Source organism: Lygodium microphyllum, chromosome 25 (genome assembly GCF_053477565.2).
Source record: "Lygodium microphyllum isolate KBCC chromosome 25, Lygodium_microphyllum_v1.1.10, whole genome shotgun sequence".
Lineage (NCBI taxonomy): Eukaryota > Viridiplantae > Streptophyta > Polypodiopsida > Schizaeales > Lygodiaceae > Lygodium > Lygodium microphyllum.
The window spans coordinates 51,004,791-51,025,562 of NC_141159.1; the positions used below are offsets into that span (position 1 = coordinate 51,004,791).

The 20,772-nt window shown below is 41.2% G+C and overlaps 1 protein-coding gene across 2 annotated transcripts; it reads right to left on the bottom strand.

Moving 5' to 3' along the window:
- Window positions 1-2,958: 2,958 nt before the first annotated feature.
- On the bottom strand, window positions 2,959-20,500 carry LOC148014215 (chaperone protein dnaJ-like protein). Of its 2 annotated transcripts, none has more exons than XM_087667298.1 (3): window positions 20,302-20,500; window positions 4,163-4,300; window positions 2,959-4,057 (listed from the first exon to the last, which is right to left on the bottom strand). In XM_087667298.1, the coding sequence occupies exons 1-3, from the start codon at window positions 20,455-20,457 to the stop codon at window positions 4,022-4,024; spliced, it is 330 nt and encodes a 109-aa protein (XP_087523424.1). In that variant the 5' UTR covers window positions 20,458-20,500; the 3' UTR covers window positions 2,959-4,021. The 2 variants fall into 2 exon arrangements, with proteins under 2 accessions (XP_087523424.1, XP_087523423.1); XM_087667297.1 differs by having other exon boundaries at window positions 3,423-4,034; window positions 20,302-20,492.
- Window positions 20,501-20,772: the final 272 nt, after the last annotated feature.

Sequence of the window (20,772 nt, forward strand, 5' to 3'; positions counted from 1 at the left end):
AAGGCTGGAAATTACAGAAAATGGATGTTAAGAATGCTTTCCTCAATGGTGACTTGGAAGAGGATATTTATATGGATTAGCTTGAAGGTTATGCACACCCTAAGTTTCTACACTATGTCTGTAAGCTAAAGAAAGCTTTGTATGGGTTGAAACAGGCTCCTAAAGTATGGCATGCAAGGATCGACAATTACTTGTAGAGTTTGGGAATCATGGTTGGCAAGGCTGATCATAGTCTGTTCACAAAAAAGATAGACATATGATTAGTAGTGCTGGTTAATTATGTGGATGATTTGATAATCACAGGTGATGATGACTTTGAAATACAGAATGTCATGAGTATGTTAAAATCTGAATTTGATATGAAAAATTTAGGTGAGTTGAAATTCTTCTTGGGTATCGAGGTGATAAAGGCAAATAATGGTTTATGACTGATGCAAAAACACTATGCCATGGAAATACTGAAAAACTATGGCATGGCTAAATGTAAACTTCTTGATATACCTCTAGATCATAATGTTAAGTTAGACATAAACAATAAAGCTGAAATTGATGATGTGTACATGCAGATGGTTGGAAGCTTGATCTACTTGACCATCACAAGACCTGATTTGAGTTATATTGTTGGACTCGTAAGTTAGTTCATGCAGAAGCCCAAAAAGCCACACTTAGATACTGTTAAACAGACTATGCGACATGTACAGTTCATTGTAGATCATGGGCTGTTCTATGAGAAAGATAAGGCCCTGAAATCCATTGGTTACATTGATGCAAATTGGGCAGGATGCTCATATGATCACAGGTCTATGAGTAATTATGCCTTCAGCTTTGGAAGTGGAATGATCAACTGGAGTAGCAAGAAGCAACTGACTGTTGCATTGTCTAATACTGAGGCAGAGTAAAGAGATGTTGCTTTGGCAACCTGTGAAATCACATGGTTGCTTAAGCTAACTCCTGATTTGGATATGGAGGTGGATGCTCTAGTGACTTTATTTTGTGACAATCCTAGTAATGTACTTCTGACAACAAACCTAGTTTACCATGCCAGAACGAAGCATATTGAGGTACACTACCCTTTCATCCGTGAGATGGTTCTTACAAGCATAGTGGATCTTATGCATGTGAAGACGAATAAGCAAGTAGTAGATAACTTTACCAAGTCTTTAGGTAAATATAAATTCAGCAAATTCCGACGCATTACTTGGTGTACAAGTGTTATCTTGAGCTTGAGGGAAAGTGTTAAGACTTCAAGCTCTGTCTATCTATCTATGTGTGTGATCAACAGTCTAATTGTATGTCCAACTGTACACAGCAAGTATGGAACATTTAATAAGTCGATGGTCTCTGACTTAACCACAGTTAGTACATTGGTTAGATGACCTAGTTGTAACTATTCTCCTCAACTAATCACTTGAGAGAATAATGAAAAAGTGGGATGAGCTGACTGCTCACTCACTGTTGCTCCAATCCTACTCTATCATTTCACATTATGAAGCCACAATATAGAATGAAAAATTCCAAAATACCTTGCAATCCATCTTTCAACGAGTCACCTCTCTAGGCAAAAGGCAACTTAGTCTTGGTTAAGACCCTTCATACAAGTAGTTTTCTCTAAATCAAGCTCTAATTTGATTTGCTCCCATCTTTTCATTCATCCATGCTTCTATTTATAGAACTCTATCCCTTGTTTACAAACTCAAACCCTTAATTTTCAAACACAAAAGCTTGCTTTTACATTCCTTGCCTTTACAATTTACTTTTCTTGTTTTCATCTTTTTACAAGCCTCGAGTTTGTCTATGACTTGTTTTAACCATAACTTTGTCATACAAACTCAGAATATGGTTATCTAAGTACTATCACACAAATTAAGTCAAAGGAGAGTATATATATTTTATTACATTAATAAAAATTAAAACTTGATAACTTCACTTAAACTTGTTAGCAAGGACCAAACACTTTTTGATTATGTAAAATATATCTATAATACAATTATAATTTATCACATCATAGATATATACACACCATGTGTAAAATGAGCATTTAAGATTGTGTGTATTTTAAACAACGTGCATATGTGCATATGCAATCCCTCTTGATTTGTCTCTACATTTTACATATTTTATAGATAACACATATATATGTATGCTTTCTTATTTAAAAAACAAACCCAAGAAAAGCCCTTAAGGACATGTGCATTTTGCCACATACATACATAGAAGTTGGTGTATTTTGCAAAATCATACATATGTGCATATGTAAGCTCTATCAACTTGTCTCTACATTGCACATCTTACATAGATGACATGTATGTATATATGTTTTTCTATGAAAAGCAAGCTTAAGAATCTCTCTCTCTCTCTCTCCACACAAGGTTACAATAAAAATGTACTAGTATTATCACAATCTAGTGAAAATGAGATACAAGAAACAAATCCATGAAGCCCAATAGCACACAATACAATAAGCACAAATAAGTACCGACATGTATAAACCAATTACAACAATCAAGCATACTTCCCTACAAAAGCTTGATAGAAAGGATACGAGAAAGAAGCATATTAAGTTCAAGCATCACAAATATAATGCAAGCAAGCAATAAAAACTATAATACCATCAATCAAATGAGCTATGGATAATGCCTACCTCGCAAAAAATTGTAATGGTCATGTGCACTTGTGAACTCTTGTTTTTATGAGATTCATAGATCTACTTTAAATTTTAAAAGCAAACCATATCACTTGAACCAAAGGTGAATTTTCATTCCATTGCTTTGTTGCATGTTTAATATGTCTATTGGCATTGGTGGATTGGTAAAACTACTATTCATCCACAAAATACACTTGAGGCATACAAGCCTTTGTAATTAGATAACCTTGTTTACCATAGCATGGGGTTGCCAAGTTTAAGGAGGTTCTTAAGAGGGCAAAGATCCTTTTCTCAAGTGTGAATTGTGTTTGTTTGCACAACGCTCCTTGTCCATTAGAGGTTAATGTATGCAAATACAATAAGAAAGTTTGCTATGACCTAGCAAGGATGGTTTTGACTTTTTTTTCCCATCAAAAGGAGATAATTTTATTAGATGTCACCTCCGAGATAATCACCACTAAAACCCCAAAAAAAACATGTTTTCTGCCTTTTTTCCATCAAAAGGGGATAATTTTATTAGATGGCTCCCTTATTTTCTGCTGGAGGATGATATCCCTAAAGACTTGTATGATCTATTTCATGTCTACAACCCTAAGCTCTCACATTGAGCCTTTCTAGCTTGACAATTCTTGGATGGAAGAAGAGTTGGGAAAAGGTGCTCAAAAGCTTGATTGTGATGGTCTCATGATGGACCTCTTTCAAGCTTTTCTGGCATATTCTCAAAGACATGGTCCTCAAGATGATAAATGATGCTTGGCACACCAGATGTTCTCTTTCATGAGAGGTCTCATAGAGCTTTTTCCTAAAATCTTTGCCATTGATTTTTCAATTATTTATATTTTTGTGTATGCATTTCAATAGCTTAGCAAGGAATCACATTTCTCTATATTACAACACAATATACATACAGTGTAGGTATATTTCAGGTGAATACATTTGTCAGTACACAAAGCACCTTTGAGAGGCCACTTTGATGAGCCATTGATACTTGTTTTCCTTTCCAGCCCCAAGAGGTGCTTTCCTTTCCAGCCTGAAGAGGTATGTCAAGATCGAAAATATTAGCTCAACTATGGTAAGCAGTCGTAGAGTCTTTCCATCTTGATTGCTCTCGAACCGCCAGTCAAGGCTCCAACCCAAAAGCAACCTGATCTGAACCCATTAGTTTCCCTCTGCAGTTTTGAAGGCTTGGTTGTCTCAACCCACCACTCAAGAATTATATGCCAAACAAAACTCTTCTTTGTCAATCCTCATAAGGAAAAAAGAGTTGAAGCAACCAGTTGAGCACGGTCAACGTTAAACACTCCGGTCACATGTCAAAACTACCATCCTTTCCATCAGGGAAGGTTACACACTTGTACACTTTGCACTCTGGGCAAATTACAACACCAGCCTGCATGGGCCATACAACAGCAGCTGTTTAACAGGCCTGCAAACAGTGAATAAGTATGGTATTTGAACCTACCTACTACTCACATGATTGGATTCTGGCAACAGAGAGGAAATATATGTGCTACTTACAGCCTTGCAGGAAGGACAGCGTCTGTATATGCGGTTGTTCCTGACTTGGACATTGGTTTTCTGTCCATTACAGAAATCACAGATCATCCAGCCCTTTGCATTGCAGAACTTGCAAATGTATTCTGAATCTTCAATGGCCTGTCACATCAACTTTCATGTCATTCAGTCAAGTCAGATGCTATAATAAGATTAGACGGGATCAACAATGTCATTGTACATGACAGCAGCAACCCTAATTATGCAGAAAGTTTTAAGAGTCCTTATTTTAGTAAATTTTCTACTCAGATGCATTAGAAGGGATCAACAATGTCATTCCATAAAGAGATGCTATAAGATAAGAAGGGATCAAACAATACCACTGTACATGACTGCAGCAACCCTACACATTCAGAAGTTAAAAAGTTTTACTTGAGTTTAACAAGCTTTCTTTGAGATGCTACTTGGAGCAGAAGAATCGCAGTGTGATCGAGATGGCCATACCATGATGGAGCATCGTCAGACACCTCAGTGTCTATGGGCTGAGGCTGTGGCTACTGCAGTTCACATCCTTAATCATTCCCCTACTTCCGCTGTTGTTGATATGACTCCTTACGAGGCGTACTTTGGGTCAAAGCCGGATGTTTCTTATTTCGCGGTTTTTGGATGTGATGCCTACGTTCACATCTCGAAGACACAACGTGAATTATTTCAAGCCACTTCCAAAAGACAGGTGTTTGTGGGCTATAGCTCCCAGTGTCAAGGCTACCGATCATATGATCTTGTTAAGCAGGATGTCTACACGAGAGTGACATTCGGTTTGTGGCGATCCCAGCCCCAGAGGCGGGTTAGGACCACCCTCTTCTTGGAGATCCCGGTGATAGTTAGGCCCCAGCGACTGTTCCTCTCGAGCCTCTGTCTCTTGAGGACTCTTCTTCGTATGAGGAGCCTATTTCCTAGCCACCGGATTCACCAATTGCTCCTTCGTTGTCAATGGACCTTCCAGAAACTTCAGCAAATGGAGAGCACCGAGGCGAGATCGGGCCTCCTCCCTGTTGGGCCTGTGACACGCTCCGAGATTCAGGGATCAAGGGGGTCCCTGAGGAGTGGCAACCGCAAAATGAACCGCGGAGGTCAGGGAGGCACCAGGCACATTCTATGGAGCTTGTTTACTCTAACTATTGTTTGATGTCCCATGTTATGCAGGATAGAGCGCCTACCTCTGTGAAGGAGGCTTTATAGTCTGATCATTGGCGGAAAGCCATGGAAGCCAAGTTGAAGGCTATTGAGTAGAATGGCACTTGGTACCTTGTGCCTCATCCCTCTCATAAGAAGGTGATTGGTGTCAAATGGATCTTCAAGACCAAGTACCATAGTGATGACTCTTTAGATAAGCACAAGGCTCACCATGTTGCTAAAGGTTTTGCTCAGTGTCCAAGTATTGATTTCCATAATACTTTTGCCCCCACTGCTCGTATGGCGACAATCTGTGTTGTTCTTGCCTTGGCTGGTTGTAGAAGATGGCCTATCTTTTAGTTGGATGTGAGGATTGCATGGTAAACACCTTAGTCTAGAAAAGAATCGTTATCGAAGCTCTAGACCGTTGTCCAAGCTCTCGTTAATAGCTTATGTTTGATAGATTAGGAGTCTTGATGTTGTGCGTAGTTAACACAAACAGCGATCATAAGGGCTAAAACTAAGATGCCTTGAGATCCGTCCAATAGCTACAATGTTATCAGTCCTATTCAAGGATTGGAATAGATACAAACCACTCTAGGCCTCAAAGGCAAATGAAGAGCTTAAGAGTTAGGAAACCCTAAGTCAAAGGAAAGACCGAAGCTTTTGTACTTGTTAGGAAGAAAGTTTGGTTATCAATCAAAGTAAGGGATTATTAGAACTCATGTTTTGAGCAATGTTGAAACTTCGGCATATATCCTAGCTAAATGGAGGAAGTGTTAAGTAAATTTTACGTGGAATCGCTTGGATCCCAAGGAAAAAAGCAAATACGCAATGGAAAGGTTATCACAACTAGTCCTACAATGTTTGGAAACTGATACCATTGTTTTTGTTGATTAATCAAATAATGTCCTAAATGCTATGCTTTAGCATTAAACTGAAGTGTTTGTGTTTGATGGTAAATGCATGGGAGGGGTCTGTGATGACAAATTGCCATGGGGAATAAAAGAATGTTTTCTTAGAAGATGATATTAGGCTGATTGCCTTGATTGTGCTTGCTTCTTAATTGGATTAATTAAGGAAGGATATTTGCACGGGTGGATCATCTCCAAGGTCACGCCGCGTTTCAACCCGACAGGGCATTGCTTGATTCACGGGCCGAAGGTCAAGTGGTGAAAAGGCCAACCACAGAAATTGTGTCTCACTCCTAGATCGCTTGGGATCAATGGAGCTCTAAACACCCCTTGCCGAGTACGAGACAAAGTTGTAGACTATGGTGAGCCCAACGTCTGGGGCGTTGGAAGATCCTATTCTAGATAATTGATAGAAATTATGGTGCCATGTGAGTTGAACCAGGTACTTCTGTTGGACAGAAGGGAATATATCATTTCTCCTGTATGGGCAGGAGACAAAGATTAACTTGAAGATAAGTTAAGAAACTTGCTTGTCAAAAGGACTGCTTGCTCTGTTTTCATGTTTGTGCCATAAATTATACAAACGAACCCCGTTCCCTAAAAGGCATAATTAAGGAAGCTGGTTTTGAATGTCACACATAAATGTGATAGGACCTAATTAGAAAACTAAAGCTATCAAGGGAAGCGGGTGGCAGAACTCCAAACGGGTGCGTCCTACAGCAGGCCGGTCCCAGAGAACTGGGAGGCTTCTCACAAGGTTCTACAGTCATACGACTTTTAGATATTGTTAGGTTAAAACAGGATTCATGCTGTTCTTTGAACCAAGTGCGGCATGGGTCTGCTTTGACTTGGGTATCTTTGCGTAAAGTAGGATGTCCAAAACCTGGGACGCTAGAATAATGTCAGGAGACCTTGACCCCTAGGAGCCCAAATTTCAAGTCGATCCTTGTGGGTTCGGCCACAAACGTTCCATTGCGAGGCGGACTTGGAAAACCCTAGGCGACAAACCTTGGAACATTCCATGGGAGTGCCGGGCGGCAACGCTTAGATACGTTTCTCGATGGACCCCTAAAAACGTGCTTGGAAGGCGGGTACGTTATAGTTGGTATTAGAGTAAAAACTTTGTAATATGATTGATTAATGTATGGTTTATAGACATATCCTAAGCGTAAATAACCTAAGTGGTATGACTTGATTGTCAGGCACCTTTTGCACCCACAAATGCTAACATGCAAGAGAAAAATTTCCTTCTCAAGCAAATTAAGACACCCAAGTTTAATGAAGAAGGGATAGACGTCACAGCAAAGGCAGAGATATGGATCGAGTCGATGGACGATTATTTCTCTACTTCCGGAACTGTTGCTATCAATCAAGCAATGATAGCCAAACTTAAGTTAGTACGATGTTATCAATCCTATTCCAAGACTGGAATAGATACAAACAACTCTCAACCTCAAAGGCAAATGAAAAGCTTAAGAGTTAGGAAACCCTAAGTCAAAGGAAAGACCGATGCTTTTGTACTCGTTAGGAAGAAGATTCGGTTATCAATCAAAGTAAGGGATTATTAGAACTCATGTCTTGAGCAATGTTGAAACTTCAACATATTTCCTAGCCGAATAGAGGAAGTGCTAAGTAAATTTTGCATAGAATCGCTTAGATCCCATAGGAAAGAGCAAATACACGATGGAAAGGTTATCGCGGCTAGTCTTGCAATGTTTAGAAAAGGATACCATTGTTTTTGTTGATTAATCAAATAATATCCTAAATGCTTTTGCATTAAACTGATTGTGGGATGTGAATTGGATGAGTATTCTAAGTATTTGTGTTTGATGGTAAATGCATGGCAGGGATATGTGATGACAAATTGCCATGGGAAATAAAGGAATGTTTTCTTGGAAGATGATATTAGGCTGATTGCCTTGATTGTGCTTGCTTCTTAATTAGATTAATTAAGGAATGATATTTGCACGAGTGGATCATCTCCAAGGTCACGTCGCATTTCAACCCGAGAGGGCACTACTCAATTCACCGTCAAAGGTCAAGTGGTGAAAAGGCCAACTACGGAAATTGTGTCTCACTCCTAGATCGCTTGGGGTCAGTGGAGCTCTGAACACCCCTTGCCAAGTCCGGGACGGAGTTGTAGACTACCGTGAGCCCAACGTCTAGGGCGTTGAAAGATCCTATTCTAGATAATGGATGAAAATTATGGTGTCATGTGAGTTGAACCAGATATTTCTGTTGGACAAAGGGAAATATATAATTTTCCCTGTATTAGCAGGAGACAAAGATTAACTTGAAGGTAAGTTAAGGAACTTGTTTGTTAAAAGAACTGTTTGCTTTGTTTTCGCGTCTGTGCCATAAATTACGCAAACGAACCCCGTTCCCTAGAAGGCCTAACTAAGGAAGTTAGTTTTGAATGTCACACATAAATGTGATAGGACCTAATTAGAAAACTAAAGCTATCAAGGGAAGAGGGTGGTGAAACTCCGCACGAGTTCATCCTACGGCAGGGTGGTCCCAGAGAACTGGGAGGCTTCTTACAAGGTTCTACAGTCATACGACCTTTAGGTATTGTTAGGTTAAAATCCAATTCATGCCGTTTTAGGGGACCGGAATGGGACTATACCCTACGGGCAGAGAACTAAGTGCGGCATGGGTCTGTTTCGGCTTGGATATCTTTGCGTAAAGTAGGATGTCCAAAACCCAACGCTAGAATACTGTCAAGAGACCTTGATCCCTAGGAGCCCAGATTTCAAGTCGATCCTAGTGGGTTCGACTGCGAAAGTTCCATTGCGAGGTGGACTCCGGAAACCCTAGGCGACAAACCTCAAAACGTTCCATGGGAGCATCGAGCGGCGACGCTTAGATACGTTTCTCGATAGACCGCTAAAAACGTGCTTGGACAGGGGCACGTTACATTTTGGGACCAACAGGGTATTCACTATCCAAGAATTTTAAGGTAAAGTGTGCATTTCAATATTATTTATTGATTGTTGTAATTAAGTCCTTGATCAAGAATTACCACCCTATTTAAAAAGGAAGGCTGGTTTCATTGAAGAGATACCACTCAATCATTTGATTTGGTGGGCCCAAAGGCACTTGATTGCAAGTCCAAGCTTTCTGCTAGTGCTGCTTTTTGTGCTTATCTGATACAATGAGATGGACTTAAGTAGTGATGGTACCTCTCAATCACCCGGGACAACAAGCTGAAAATGTTGTTGTTGGGCTAGATGCAGGGCCTTCAAGGTATAATGAGAATGATGATTAGCAAAGTGAAGAGAAATTTAATGACCAATTTAAGAATTGGATGAAGACAACAGCAAATCTCTTTGTTGAATTGGCAAAGGATTCTCAATTCACCTGATTTCGAATGCTCTGAAAAATGACGAGGGCAAGAAGAAAAAGTCATCTCCTATACCTTTGGGATAGTAAGGTGCACCGAAGGTAATGCCAAATCCTTCACTTGAAGTTTCCAAGCAAGCCAATGAAGCAAAATAGTTGGTACCTATAGAGCAAGAAATGCAAATGCAAGGCCAATATGAAAGTGCCAATCCAATGGGTTTTGGATTGTTGGACATGCATGCTTTGATGGGACAGCTAGGATACTTTGATTGAGACCAGCCTTATTTTTGTGGATGGGTGGTAATTCCCCAATTACAACTCAGTTACAATAGCAACATTTATTACAAAACTCAGAAATGTAAATTAACTTATAATCTTGGACAATGGACACCATGTTGGTCCCAAAACTCGCGCCCCTTTCGGTTTTTATTTAACTTAATTGAGAAAGAAGTCGATGTGCAATGGGATTCTCCCAATCCCTTTTGGTATTCCAACTCCCCTCACTATTCAAAATGACCCAGTAAGTCTTCAATCTGATTCACCCCTTGATTTGGACAGTCAAGTGGCCTTCACCCACTTTGATGGAGATAAAAAAACCCTCCACCTGAATTTGACTGAAAACAGCTTCAGCCTTGTTGAATCCAAGTCCTAGAGCTTCCAATTTCTGGCACAGTTTTTGAGACTGTTGCTAAATCCTAATTTTTACTACAAATTAGGGTTTACAGCAGAGATATCTGAAATTTATCAACCTTTGGTGATCTCGATGCTGAAATCTTCGAAGCAAGGCTATGAAAAGATTGGGAGATGAGAGAGAATGTTGAGGAGAGAGAAAATTCAGACTTTCTTTGTAAAGAACTAAAAAAAATCAATCATTTTCTACTACTGCCCTGTCTCAACAACTTGTAGATGCTGTTACCTACTGTTGATTGGTCTTCTCCTGCCCCTGGCTACCTTAGAAGGTCCTTTAATGGCTGCAAATTAGACCAACAACATCTCCTCCCTCTGTCTTGCATGCTGAATGCACTAAAATGCCTCTCCGGTCTCTAAAGATGGGCATTTTTTATAAGTGACAGCTTTTTCAAATGGTTTTTTCAGCATTATCTATAATTAAATATTAATTTTCAGTCTTTAAGTACTAAACATTAATCTAATAATTATTTCAGTGCCCAAAAAAATTATATGACTTGCCAATAATTAAATTGGCTAGGCAACTTCCATTTGCAAGTCTCTTTGCGCCATCTTTGACCACCATCAGATTGGCGTTAGATACCACTGAATGCCAACTGTCACTTATGGCCAAATGAATGACCTAGACCAACAACTGGTACCAGATATCACCAAGAACTTATGCGGCATAACTTATGGCAACTTTTTCCTTTGACATCCCATAATTTCCTCGGGTCTCAAGCTCGTAAATTTACTCTAATCCTAATTACACCTCACATGTGCAACGTTTACTGCAATACTTTAGATCCTTGCTCTGCCGAACTTGACGGAGCTCGAACTAAAGTTGCCTCTAACTGGAAGGCATCTAGGTAAAGCTGCAACAATTGAGGATGGTGTGCCAAGTCATCCTCTTCCATCCATTTGGCATCCATTGGTGAATAATTATTGGGGACCACTCCATGTTGCAAATGGCCTAGCCGATTTAATAATGGATGGGCACATTTAATTTTGGATAGGGTCAGAAGGGCGTAAATCTCAAAATTAATTTCATGGTAGGATAATGCTAAAAATTGCTGAGAATGTAAGCATGTGAACTCTCCTTATACTAGAGGGGATAAGGGTAGCTGAGTGTCAATAGTTCTCAGGGGAAGGGGAAACCCTAACCCTAGCCAATTGGGGCTATATAAACAGCCCAAGGGTCTACATCAACTTGTGAGTGAGAGTGACCCAAGTTGTACTTTCATGAGCAATTGAATAAGCAAGACTTGTTCTTGTACTTGTGAGCTCTTCTCTCCCTCTTATGCACACTTCAATCTTTACTTCCACTCTGATTTTTCACATGGTATCAAAGCCATCTCTGATCCTTCAGCTTCCCTCACCCTCTTTACACACCTAAGTGCACAAAAAGAACTTTTGCCCTCTCATTTACCTTCCTTTCCACCATAGCCAGCTTAACCCATCTCTTTTGGAGGACCTAGGGAGAGCAAAGGAGAGCATTTCAAATCCCGATTCCTTCTAGAGATCTTCTCCCTGTTGGGAATAAAGGCCTCGTGCCTTTTAAATATGCTCGGGTGTGAACACTCCCTTAGCACTTGTACTTAACACATATATATATCTATCTAAAAACCTAAAGGTACACACTCATCATTGTACCTGAAAACGTGCTCACTCTCTACTTTGCTCTCTCTCACTCTATCTCTCTCACCGCACGTAGGACAGTCTGTCTCAATCTCCATACCTAACCGATCCCTACAAACTGGTATCAGAGCCCAAGTGCACGCTCCCCGAGGTCAAAAGCAGCTCACGTACATCAGTTGAGTGTGTGTCCGTCGCCAAACAGGAGAGAGGAAACAGTCTCACAGGTGACCAGCGACATGGGCAAGACCAGGCAACTGGTCCAGCGTGGACCAGAGGGCAGCAATGGGCAGCAATCGCAGACAACTGGACTTCGTATCCAGCGCTACAGCCTGGTGACAGCGACCAGACCAGGTCTGAAGACACGCTGCAAGCAACACCAGACAAAACGGGCTGCAAGCGACAGTCTTCAAGTACGTGACAGGTCAGCGACTGACTAGCGACAACAGCTTCCGACTTGCAGGTGACAGCTCCCGTGGCATCAAGCAGCAGTTTCTGCAAAGGCGACAGGTCACAACAGCAGGTGGCTGGTCAAACGGGAGCAGATTCGTCATTTTCCTTTGCAAATTTTTATTTAAAAAAATTTCAAAGGTTCCCTGCAAACAAGCCCTTTGCTCACTGACTGGCGTTCGTGCGTGTAAGTGCTGTCAGGATTTTGGGCAAATTTAGGTCCAAAAATTTGGGGCTTTTCCCGAATTTGGGAATCTTAACGCAGAATTGGACAATCTAACTCAAAAATTGCAAAGTTGATGCACATTTGCCCGGGAATTTTGGGGCTTTTCACATTTTAGTGAAATTCTTTCAATTTCATTGAAATTAATGCACGCAAGACTTGGAAAATTTGGGGATTTGTCCAGATTTGATACAAGCAAGATGCAACAATGATATCTGTCTCGAAAATTGCAAGAATTTGTGACATTTTGTCCCCGACATTTGGGGCTTTTAATGTACATGCGCAATTGGGCTGAAATTTACCCAATTTCTCGACATTGATGCACATTGAACCCCGTGCAATTTGGGGCTTTTGCAGTTTGGGCAAAATTTGTGCAACATTTGGTCATTTTATATACATGCAGGTTGAATTCCGCGCAATTTGGACATCAACACTTGGTAAATTTTGGGGGTTTTGCTGAAATTGCTCTATTTTGGCAAAAGTGGCCTCTCCTATGCATGATAGAGGAAATGCAAATGTGTGTTTGATGCTTTGAGCACAAAATTTTGGGGCTTTTGACCGTTTGTGTCAAATTTTATGCCCATGAGTACATGTGCAACAGAAATTGCAGCTGAAATTTGGGGATTCCTCATGTAATGTGATGCACATGCCCTTGGAACAGCTGTAATCAGTTGGATGATGCTGTAGCACATGGTTTGGTGCTTCTGAAAATTTAATTACAGATCTGAAATCTGTGCTTCTGCGTGGTCATTTATTGTTGATTGGTACTTGTTTGTACCTTGGTCACTTGCGTGACAGTTTGGGCCTGCATTTGCTGGTTTTTTGGTCACATTTGGGCTGAAAATCATGGCTGGCAGCAATGATAGCAATAATCTAATGCACATAAAGAAGCTTGAAGGCACACATAATTTTGCAATTTGGCAAAAGCAGTGCTACAATATCCTGTTACAAAAGAAACAAGCAAAGCCGATCAAAACCAAAGGAGCAAAGCTCGCGGATATGGATTAGGGAGATTGGGATGAGTTAAATGAGCTTGCACGCTCAACCATAGAGCTATCGATTTCTGATGCCTTGCTCTTCAACATTGAAGGTTTGGATTTTGCATATGCTATATGGACTAGACTGGAAGAACTGTATGCACAAAAGAGTGCTGCAAGCAAAATGTATTGGCTGAAAAGCTTATGGATTTGCGTATGAAAGAGGGTACAGCAATGTCTACTCACTTGAGGGAGTTTAACTCTATTTTCAACCACATGGTTGCCTTGAAGTTCATGATTGATGAGGAATTTAAGGCTACTTTCTTGCTTTACACTCTACCAGAGAGTTGGGATACATTCAGGACTGCTATGAGCAATTCTAATGTAATCCTTTTGTATGCTAATGTAGAGAGTGCTCTACTTATGGAAGAGATGAATCGGCAGAACAATGCATCCAGTAAGCCTTCCAGTGCTTTGCATACTAGGGGCAGATCACAGCAAAAGGGCAAATATGATGGCAAGGGACACAGTAAATCACGTGGCAAAGATGTTGAATGCCATCATTGTGGCAAGAAGGGTCACTTTAAATGTGACTGCTACAAATGGAAGAAAGAGAAAGGAAAAGGCAAGAAGACAGATGATAGCAAGGAAGAGAAGAAGGACAGTCAGCCTAAGAAGAGCATTGTAAAAATTGAAGAGATGAATGTAGTCACTCATGACAGTGACAGTGGAAGTGATGTGCTCTTTGTCTCTTCACACTATGGTGCACATGCTTTACTTGCAGATACAGATGATGGCATGCATACCTGGATTCTTGATTCACGTGCTTTCTTTCATGTCACCCCTTATCATGAGTGGTTTTCCGCCTATACACGGGGTCGACATGATGTTATTCATCTTGGGAACAACTATGCATGTGAGATTGCAGGTATTGGCAATGTACAGTTACAGTTTCAGCATGGCTCTGTCTTTACACTTCAACATGTACAGCATGTACCTCAGCTCAAGAAGAGCTTGATTAGCACAGGGCAGTAGATGATGATGGTTTTCATACCACCTTTGGTGATGGAAAATGGAAGATCTATAAGGGATCTAGGGTTATTGCCAAAGGTTGCAAAGGTGATACTTTGTATCCACTTCATGTATCTAGTGTGCGTGACCACGTTGTTGCCGTGACCAAGCAACCAAGCGTTTCTTGGTGGCATGGCCGATTGGGACACATGCGTCAAACAGGAATGAAAGTGCTTTCTCATTTGGGTTACTTGCCTTGTCTTTGTTATGCTGATTTTGAGCATTGTGATCATTGCATTTATGGCAAAATGCACAGACGTCTCACAAAAAATCTCTTTCTTTGAAATCTTCTCCTCTAAAGTTAGTACATTCGAATGTATGTTAAATGCCAGGATTATCTTTAGGGAGAAAGAAATATTTTGTCACCTTTGTCGATGATGCTACATGGAAAGTATGGGTTTACCCTATTCGTAACAAGAATGAAGTGCTTGACAAGTTTAAAAAATTCTTGGCATTGGCTGAAAATCAGACAGATAAGACACTTAAGTGTCTTTGCTCTGACAATGGTGGGAAATATGTGTCCAAGGCCTTTCAGGCATTTTGTGACAACAAAGGGATAAAGAGGGAGCTCACTGCCCCTCATAATCCGTCCCAAAATGGAGGTGCAGAGCGTATGAATCGGACCATACAGGATAAGGTCCGTACCATGTTGTCTCATGCTGCATTACCCCATGGTTTTTGGGCAAAGGCTGTTATGACAGCCGTTCACTTGATTAATCGGTCACCAAACAGGTCTTTGGAGGGGGAGGGGGGGGGGGGGGGGGAGTTCCCCAAGAAGCGCGGTCGAGCAAGCCACCTTCATATGCTCATCTGAAAGTGTTTGGCTATGAGGCTTTTGTGCACATTCGTAAAGAAAAACGCAGCAAACTTGAGCCAAAGTCCTGTAAATGCATTTTCCTAGGATATGGTGACGAGGGTGAAATGGGATATAGATTGTGGGATCCCGAGAAAAGGAAAGTAGTATGTAGCAATGGCGTTATCTTTCGGGAAGATCCCATGCACAAACAGCCCGAAAAGACTAAGAAGATCCATAGGGTTGTATTCCAAGAAGAAATACCTTTTGGATAGCAAAATGTGCCCGCTGTACAACAGCAAATACCTGCTGTAAATGAACCTGTAAATGCAGGAAATGATTCTGGAAATGATCAGCCAGCTATTGTCCATGAAAATGAGCCATTACATGTGCAGAAACAGCCAGGACAGCAAGCTGTTAATGCTGATTTGCAGGCTGAAATGCCAAGATAGCATGCTGAAAATGGAAATTTGCAAGAACAGCTAGCAAACAATGACCATTGGGTTAGGAGATCGTCTAGAGCTACTAAATAACCTAACAAGTTTGTTCCTGGTACAATTAATGTGGCTGATTATGTCATGTTGACAGACTGTGGTGAACCATCTTGCTTCAAGGAAGCAATGGATAGACAGGAAAGCAAAAAATGGTATAAAGCCATGCTATCAGAGATGGAATCTCTTGAAAAAAATGGCACTTGGGACTTGGTGCAGTTGCCTAAAGGGCAGAAAACCCTTCCATGCAAATGGGTTTACAAGATGAAGGTCACTTCTAGTTCATCACCAAAGTACAAAGCAAGATTGGTTGCAAAGGGGTACAAGCAAAAGCATGAAATTGATTTTGATAAGATTTTCTCTCCTATAGTCAAGATGACTACATTGAGAATCATTTTGGGCTTGGTTGCAATTGAGGATATGGAGCTCATACAGATGGATGTAAAGGCTGCGTTTTTACATGGTGATATGCATGAAGACATATATATGCAACAGCCTGAAGGGTTTGTTGAACAAGGGAAGGAAAAAATGGTATGTAAACTCAAAAGGAGTTTGTATGGGCTGAAACAAGCACCAAGAGAATGGTATCATAAGTTTGATACATTCATGCAGTCCCAAGGCTTTCATACAAGTCAAGTAAATCACTGCTTGTACACCAAGAAGGCAGCAAATGGCAGCCTGATTATCTTGGTTTTGTATGTTGATGACATGCTGATTGCTGGCAGGGATACTCATGCCTTGGATTCATTGAAGCAAAGTCTTCATGGCAGCTTTGACATGAAGAATCTTGGTGATGTAAATCACATTCTTGGCATGTGAATACTCGGAGATAGACCCAAAGGTTTACTCTATCTATCTCAATAGGAGTATATCTCCAAAGTTTTGCAGCGTTTCAATATGGAGGGAGGGAAAACAATTCGGGTTCCATTGCCTCCATATGTAAAACTTAGTGCAAAGGACAGCCCTACATCTGATGATGAGAAGGTTGAAATGGCCAAGATACCATATGCTTCAGTTGTTGGCAGTTTGATGTATGCTATGGTTGTTACATGTCCTGACATTGCCTTTGCAGTAGGAGTGGTTAGCAAATACATGGCAAGCCCTGGCAAGAAGCATTGGGATACAGTGAAAGGTATTATGAGATACCTCAAAGGCACAAAGGAGTTGTGCATCTACTTTGGAAAGCAGAAGGCATCTGTTGTTGGCTTTACGAATGCAGACTATGTTGGTCATGCGGACTGCAGGAAATCCACTTCTGGGTATGTGTTTACTTTCACAAGTGGAGCAGTCTCTTGGATCTCCAGGCTACAAAAGTGTGTTGCATTGTCTACTACAGAGGCAGAGTATGTGGCTGCCAACTGAGGCATGCAAGGAGGCTTTATGGCTTTCACGTCTGGTGGGAGAGCTTGGCATCATAGAGTTACCTGTTCTCCATTGTGATAGTCAAAGAGCTATCATGCTAGCACGGAATCTTGTCTTTCATGCAAAGACAAAGCACATACAGGTGAAGTACCACTTCATTAGAGATGTACTTGACAGCAAAAGCATTGAGCTTGTCAAAGTGCATACAGATGATAACCCTGCAGACCTTCTTACGAAGGGTCTTCCAACAGAGCGGTTTGCTCATTGCCGACAGATGATGGAAGTTGGATAGATATATGTATTTCAGCTTTGTACATACCTAGACTTAGCTGATTCTTTTCTCCTCTTAAGGCACATTGCCTTTAGGTGGGAGATTGTTGGGAATAAAGGCCTCGTGCCTTTTAAATGTGCTCGGATGTGAACACTGCCTTAGCACTTGTACTTACACATATATATTTATCTAAAAACCTAAAGGTACACACTCGTCATTGTACCTAAAAACGTGCTCACTCTCTACTTTGCTCTTTCTCACTCTCTTTGTCTCTCTCACTATGCGTAGGACAGTCTGCCTTAATCTCCGTGCCTGATCGGCCCCTACACTCCCCAACTCAAGGCGCTTCAGTGTAGCACATTAAAGTCAGGGATTAGGCGACGTGGAGGGCAACATTGCGTTTTTCCCAAAACTGGCACAGATTTGCAAGCGACACATCTCGAGCTGCTGTGCATGCTAACGAAGGCACAATGTTGGTTAGCTACCATGGGGCTTTGTTAGCCCCCCTAGTAGGCCATCTCCCTCTAAGAGGGTTTGAACTAATTCCTCCTCTACTAGCTGTTGTGACCAAAACCCTAACTGTGGGTTTTCTAGCAGCCATAGCCAAGAAGCTTCAAGCTTCCTATTTTCCACTTTTTTCAATCTGGGAATCATTAACAATGATTTTAATCAATGAAGCACATGCTATAAAGTGTATTCCTGATTTCTAAATAGCTTCAATCATGGCCGATCAGTACAATAAAACTGACAATGATGCAAAACAACAAGCCCCTAGGAACCATCACCATATTCCACAACAATGATCTACCAAAATCTTGTACCACTGTAGTACGTACGACAATGACAAGGGATGCACGAAGAAGACACTCCAACTACTAGCATGCACCACTAGAAACACTCCAAGACTCTAGCTTTGACTCATGACTCCCAATCCAAATTACATCTAAGAAGCGACACTAAGTCAAGGTCAATCATACTCGAATCTCAATCACAAATAGTGGAAACAACTGAATCCCTATTTGTCACTAATGCCCTACAGAAGCATACCGGCCATGGATTTACCACCTTCAACCACACCACTAAAGTGGCCCCTTCTGTGAGATTAGACTAGGAGCAAAGATTGTTCTCTATCAAACAACCCATCATGAACCTAGAAGTCAATCCCATCTCCAAGATTTGAATCCATAAAACTTTGTCAATGTATGTAGAAAGTCTCCATCAGGATCCCCCGCATCATATAACTGTATTACAAGCATTAACATGTCTAACTGCTACTCTCTTACAATTATCCCTCTCTTCTATGGGGATATGTGAGAGGTACCACTCCACTTGGCACTATAGAATATGAATATTCCCACTCCATACCAAGTGATGCATCAAAGAAGAATAGGTGTTGCAATAGAGGAGATCAAGGAATGCTAGAACCCACAAAAGCAAATCTGCTAGGCATTGGTCCAACCCAACCAAGCCATAGAAGTAGTCGGCATTCCTCCCTAGCATGAAACCACCATCAAGTCAATCTAAGGAGTCATGAGTCAATGGGGCAGCCATTTGTTTAGGAGATGAAAATAACTCACCAAGGCATGGTGGCCCTCTTTGGATTGGTCACCACTATCAATCAGTCAACACGAGCATCACTAAAGAAGCAATACATCTCGTCTAGATAGAATGGAGATGGGGTTACCAAAGTCACCGAAAAGCGGCCACCAAGACAACTCAATAAAGCATGCCACAAACCACCATCCTTTGAAGATGACTCCAAGAGCACCAGAGATGCCAAAGGAGTCTACAAATTTTGGAATATGATCAAAGCAATAGATGAAGAACTTGCAGCTATGAACCAAAGACCAAGCATCCTCCAAACTCGAATGAAAGCCTACGAAGGTCAAGAAGAGTGGTGCCACCTATCCCATGCCATCAAACCTCATTCCATTATGCACCTCTCTAAACTGTAAAGCTAAGTCTTGGGTTCTTCAATAGCATTGAAGAAAGGACACCTTTGTGTACCTCAATCCCATAGTGTAGCCCACCCATTCAACCAAGGCCTCTCCCTCATGAGAACCAAGCTTCATAGTAGGTCCCAATTTTCTCATCTACGTCCTAAGCTACCCCTGTGAGTCAACCTTGTGACTAACGGTAAGAGAACATGCACACATGCTAATGTTTTTTGGACTTTTTATCCCCCTTTCCAAGCCAAATCCTAACATTCATATTATCACACTTTTAGCTAATGCTGTAGAAAACATTAGACCCCTCACGCTCAGCATCTCTATATAAAAGTCAAGCCACGTAAAGTAGCTTGGGTATACTGACACACAATGTCAAAATGACTAGTACATCCATAATAGATATGTTTCTATGCTAGCATTGTGCACTGTTCGAAGGTTTAAAATCCTCTTTTTCTGCACTTGTTCACCTAATTTGCTCAGCCAATAGCTTATCCCCAAGGTGGCATCCCTATATAAAAGTCAAGCAACGTAAAGTGGCTTGAGTATACTGAAGCAAAATGTAAAAATGACCAGTATATTCATAATAGAGATTGTTTCTCTGCTAGCAATGTGCACTTATGGAAGGTCTAGAATCCTCTTTTCCTGCATTCTTTCACCTACTTTGCTCCACCGATCATCACGAGGCTGCATCGGGTTAAAAGTTCCCCTACTATAATGCAGTAAAATGTGGCCTATTGTCATGCCTGTAAGGAGATATTCCAGAACAAGGTCGTTCATTTCGCTCAATCAGATAACGCAGTGAGCTAGCTAGGGTTCTTACGAATGTGAGAAGGTGAGGAAAACCTGGGGCATGGCTGCAGCCTTGACGCGAACCGTGGTTCTTTCTGTCCTCCTCCGTTGGGGCAGACAGGAACAGGACGGGCGATTGGTTGACGACGCAGGGAATCGAAGAGCTTCCGGAAGAGCGGACGCTAAGGAAAGTGGATACGCACACGCCATCCTGCTTGTTGGCTGGAGAAATTCGGTGTATCGTGTGTCTTTTGTTTTATAACGCGAGACTGGCGTTCACGCGTACGGAACACTAGGGGTGTTGGCTGGAGAAATTTAGTGTGCCGCGTATCTTTTGTTTTATAATGTGAGATTAGCGTTCGCGCGCACGAAACGTTAGGCGGGTGGCAAGCAAAGTTGTCGTGTTATGGCACAGTAATTTCATTCCACAATTCATTTCTCTTTTTTTTTCTCTCTTTTCTCTTTTTTTAAATTTTTTAATATATTCTCTTTTTTTCTCTCTCTCAAATTTCCTATGTTTAATTT

Bases quoted from the DNA above. Each gene is read 5' to 3' on its own strand.
- LOC148014215 (XM_087667297.1), bottom strand. From the start codon at position 20,457: ATGGCGTGTGCGTATCCACTTTCCTTAGCGTCCGCTCTTCCGGAAGCT. The intron at 4,301-20,301 runs GTTTTCCTCACC...TTGATGTGACAG, and splicing joins AGGCTGCAGCCATGCCCCAG to GCCATTGAAGATTCAGAATA. The intron at 4,035-4,162 runs GTAAGTAGCACA...TGGCCCATGCAG, and splicing joins GCTGTCCTTCCTGCAAGGCT to GCTGGTGTTGTAATTTGCCC.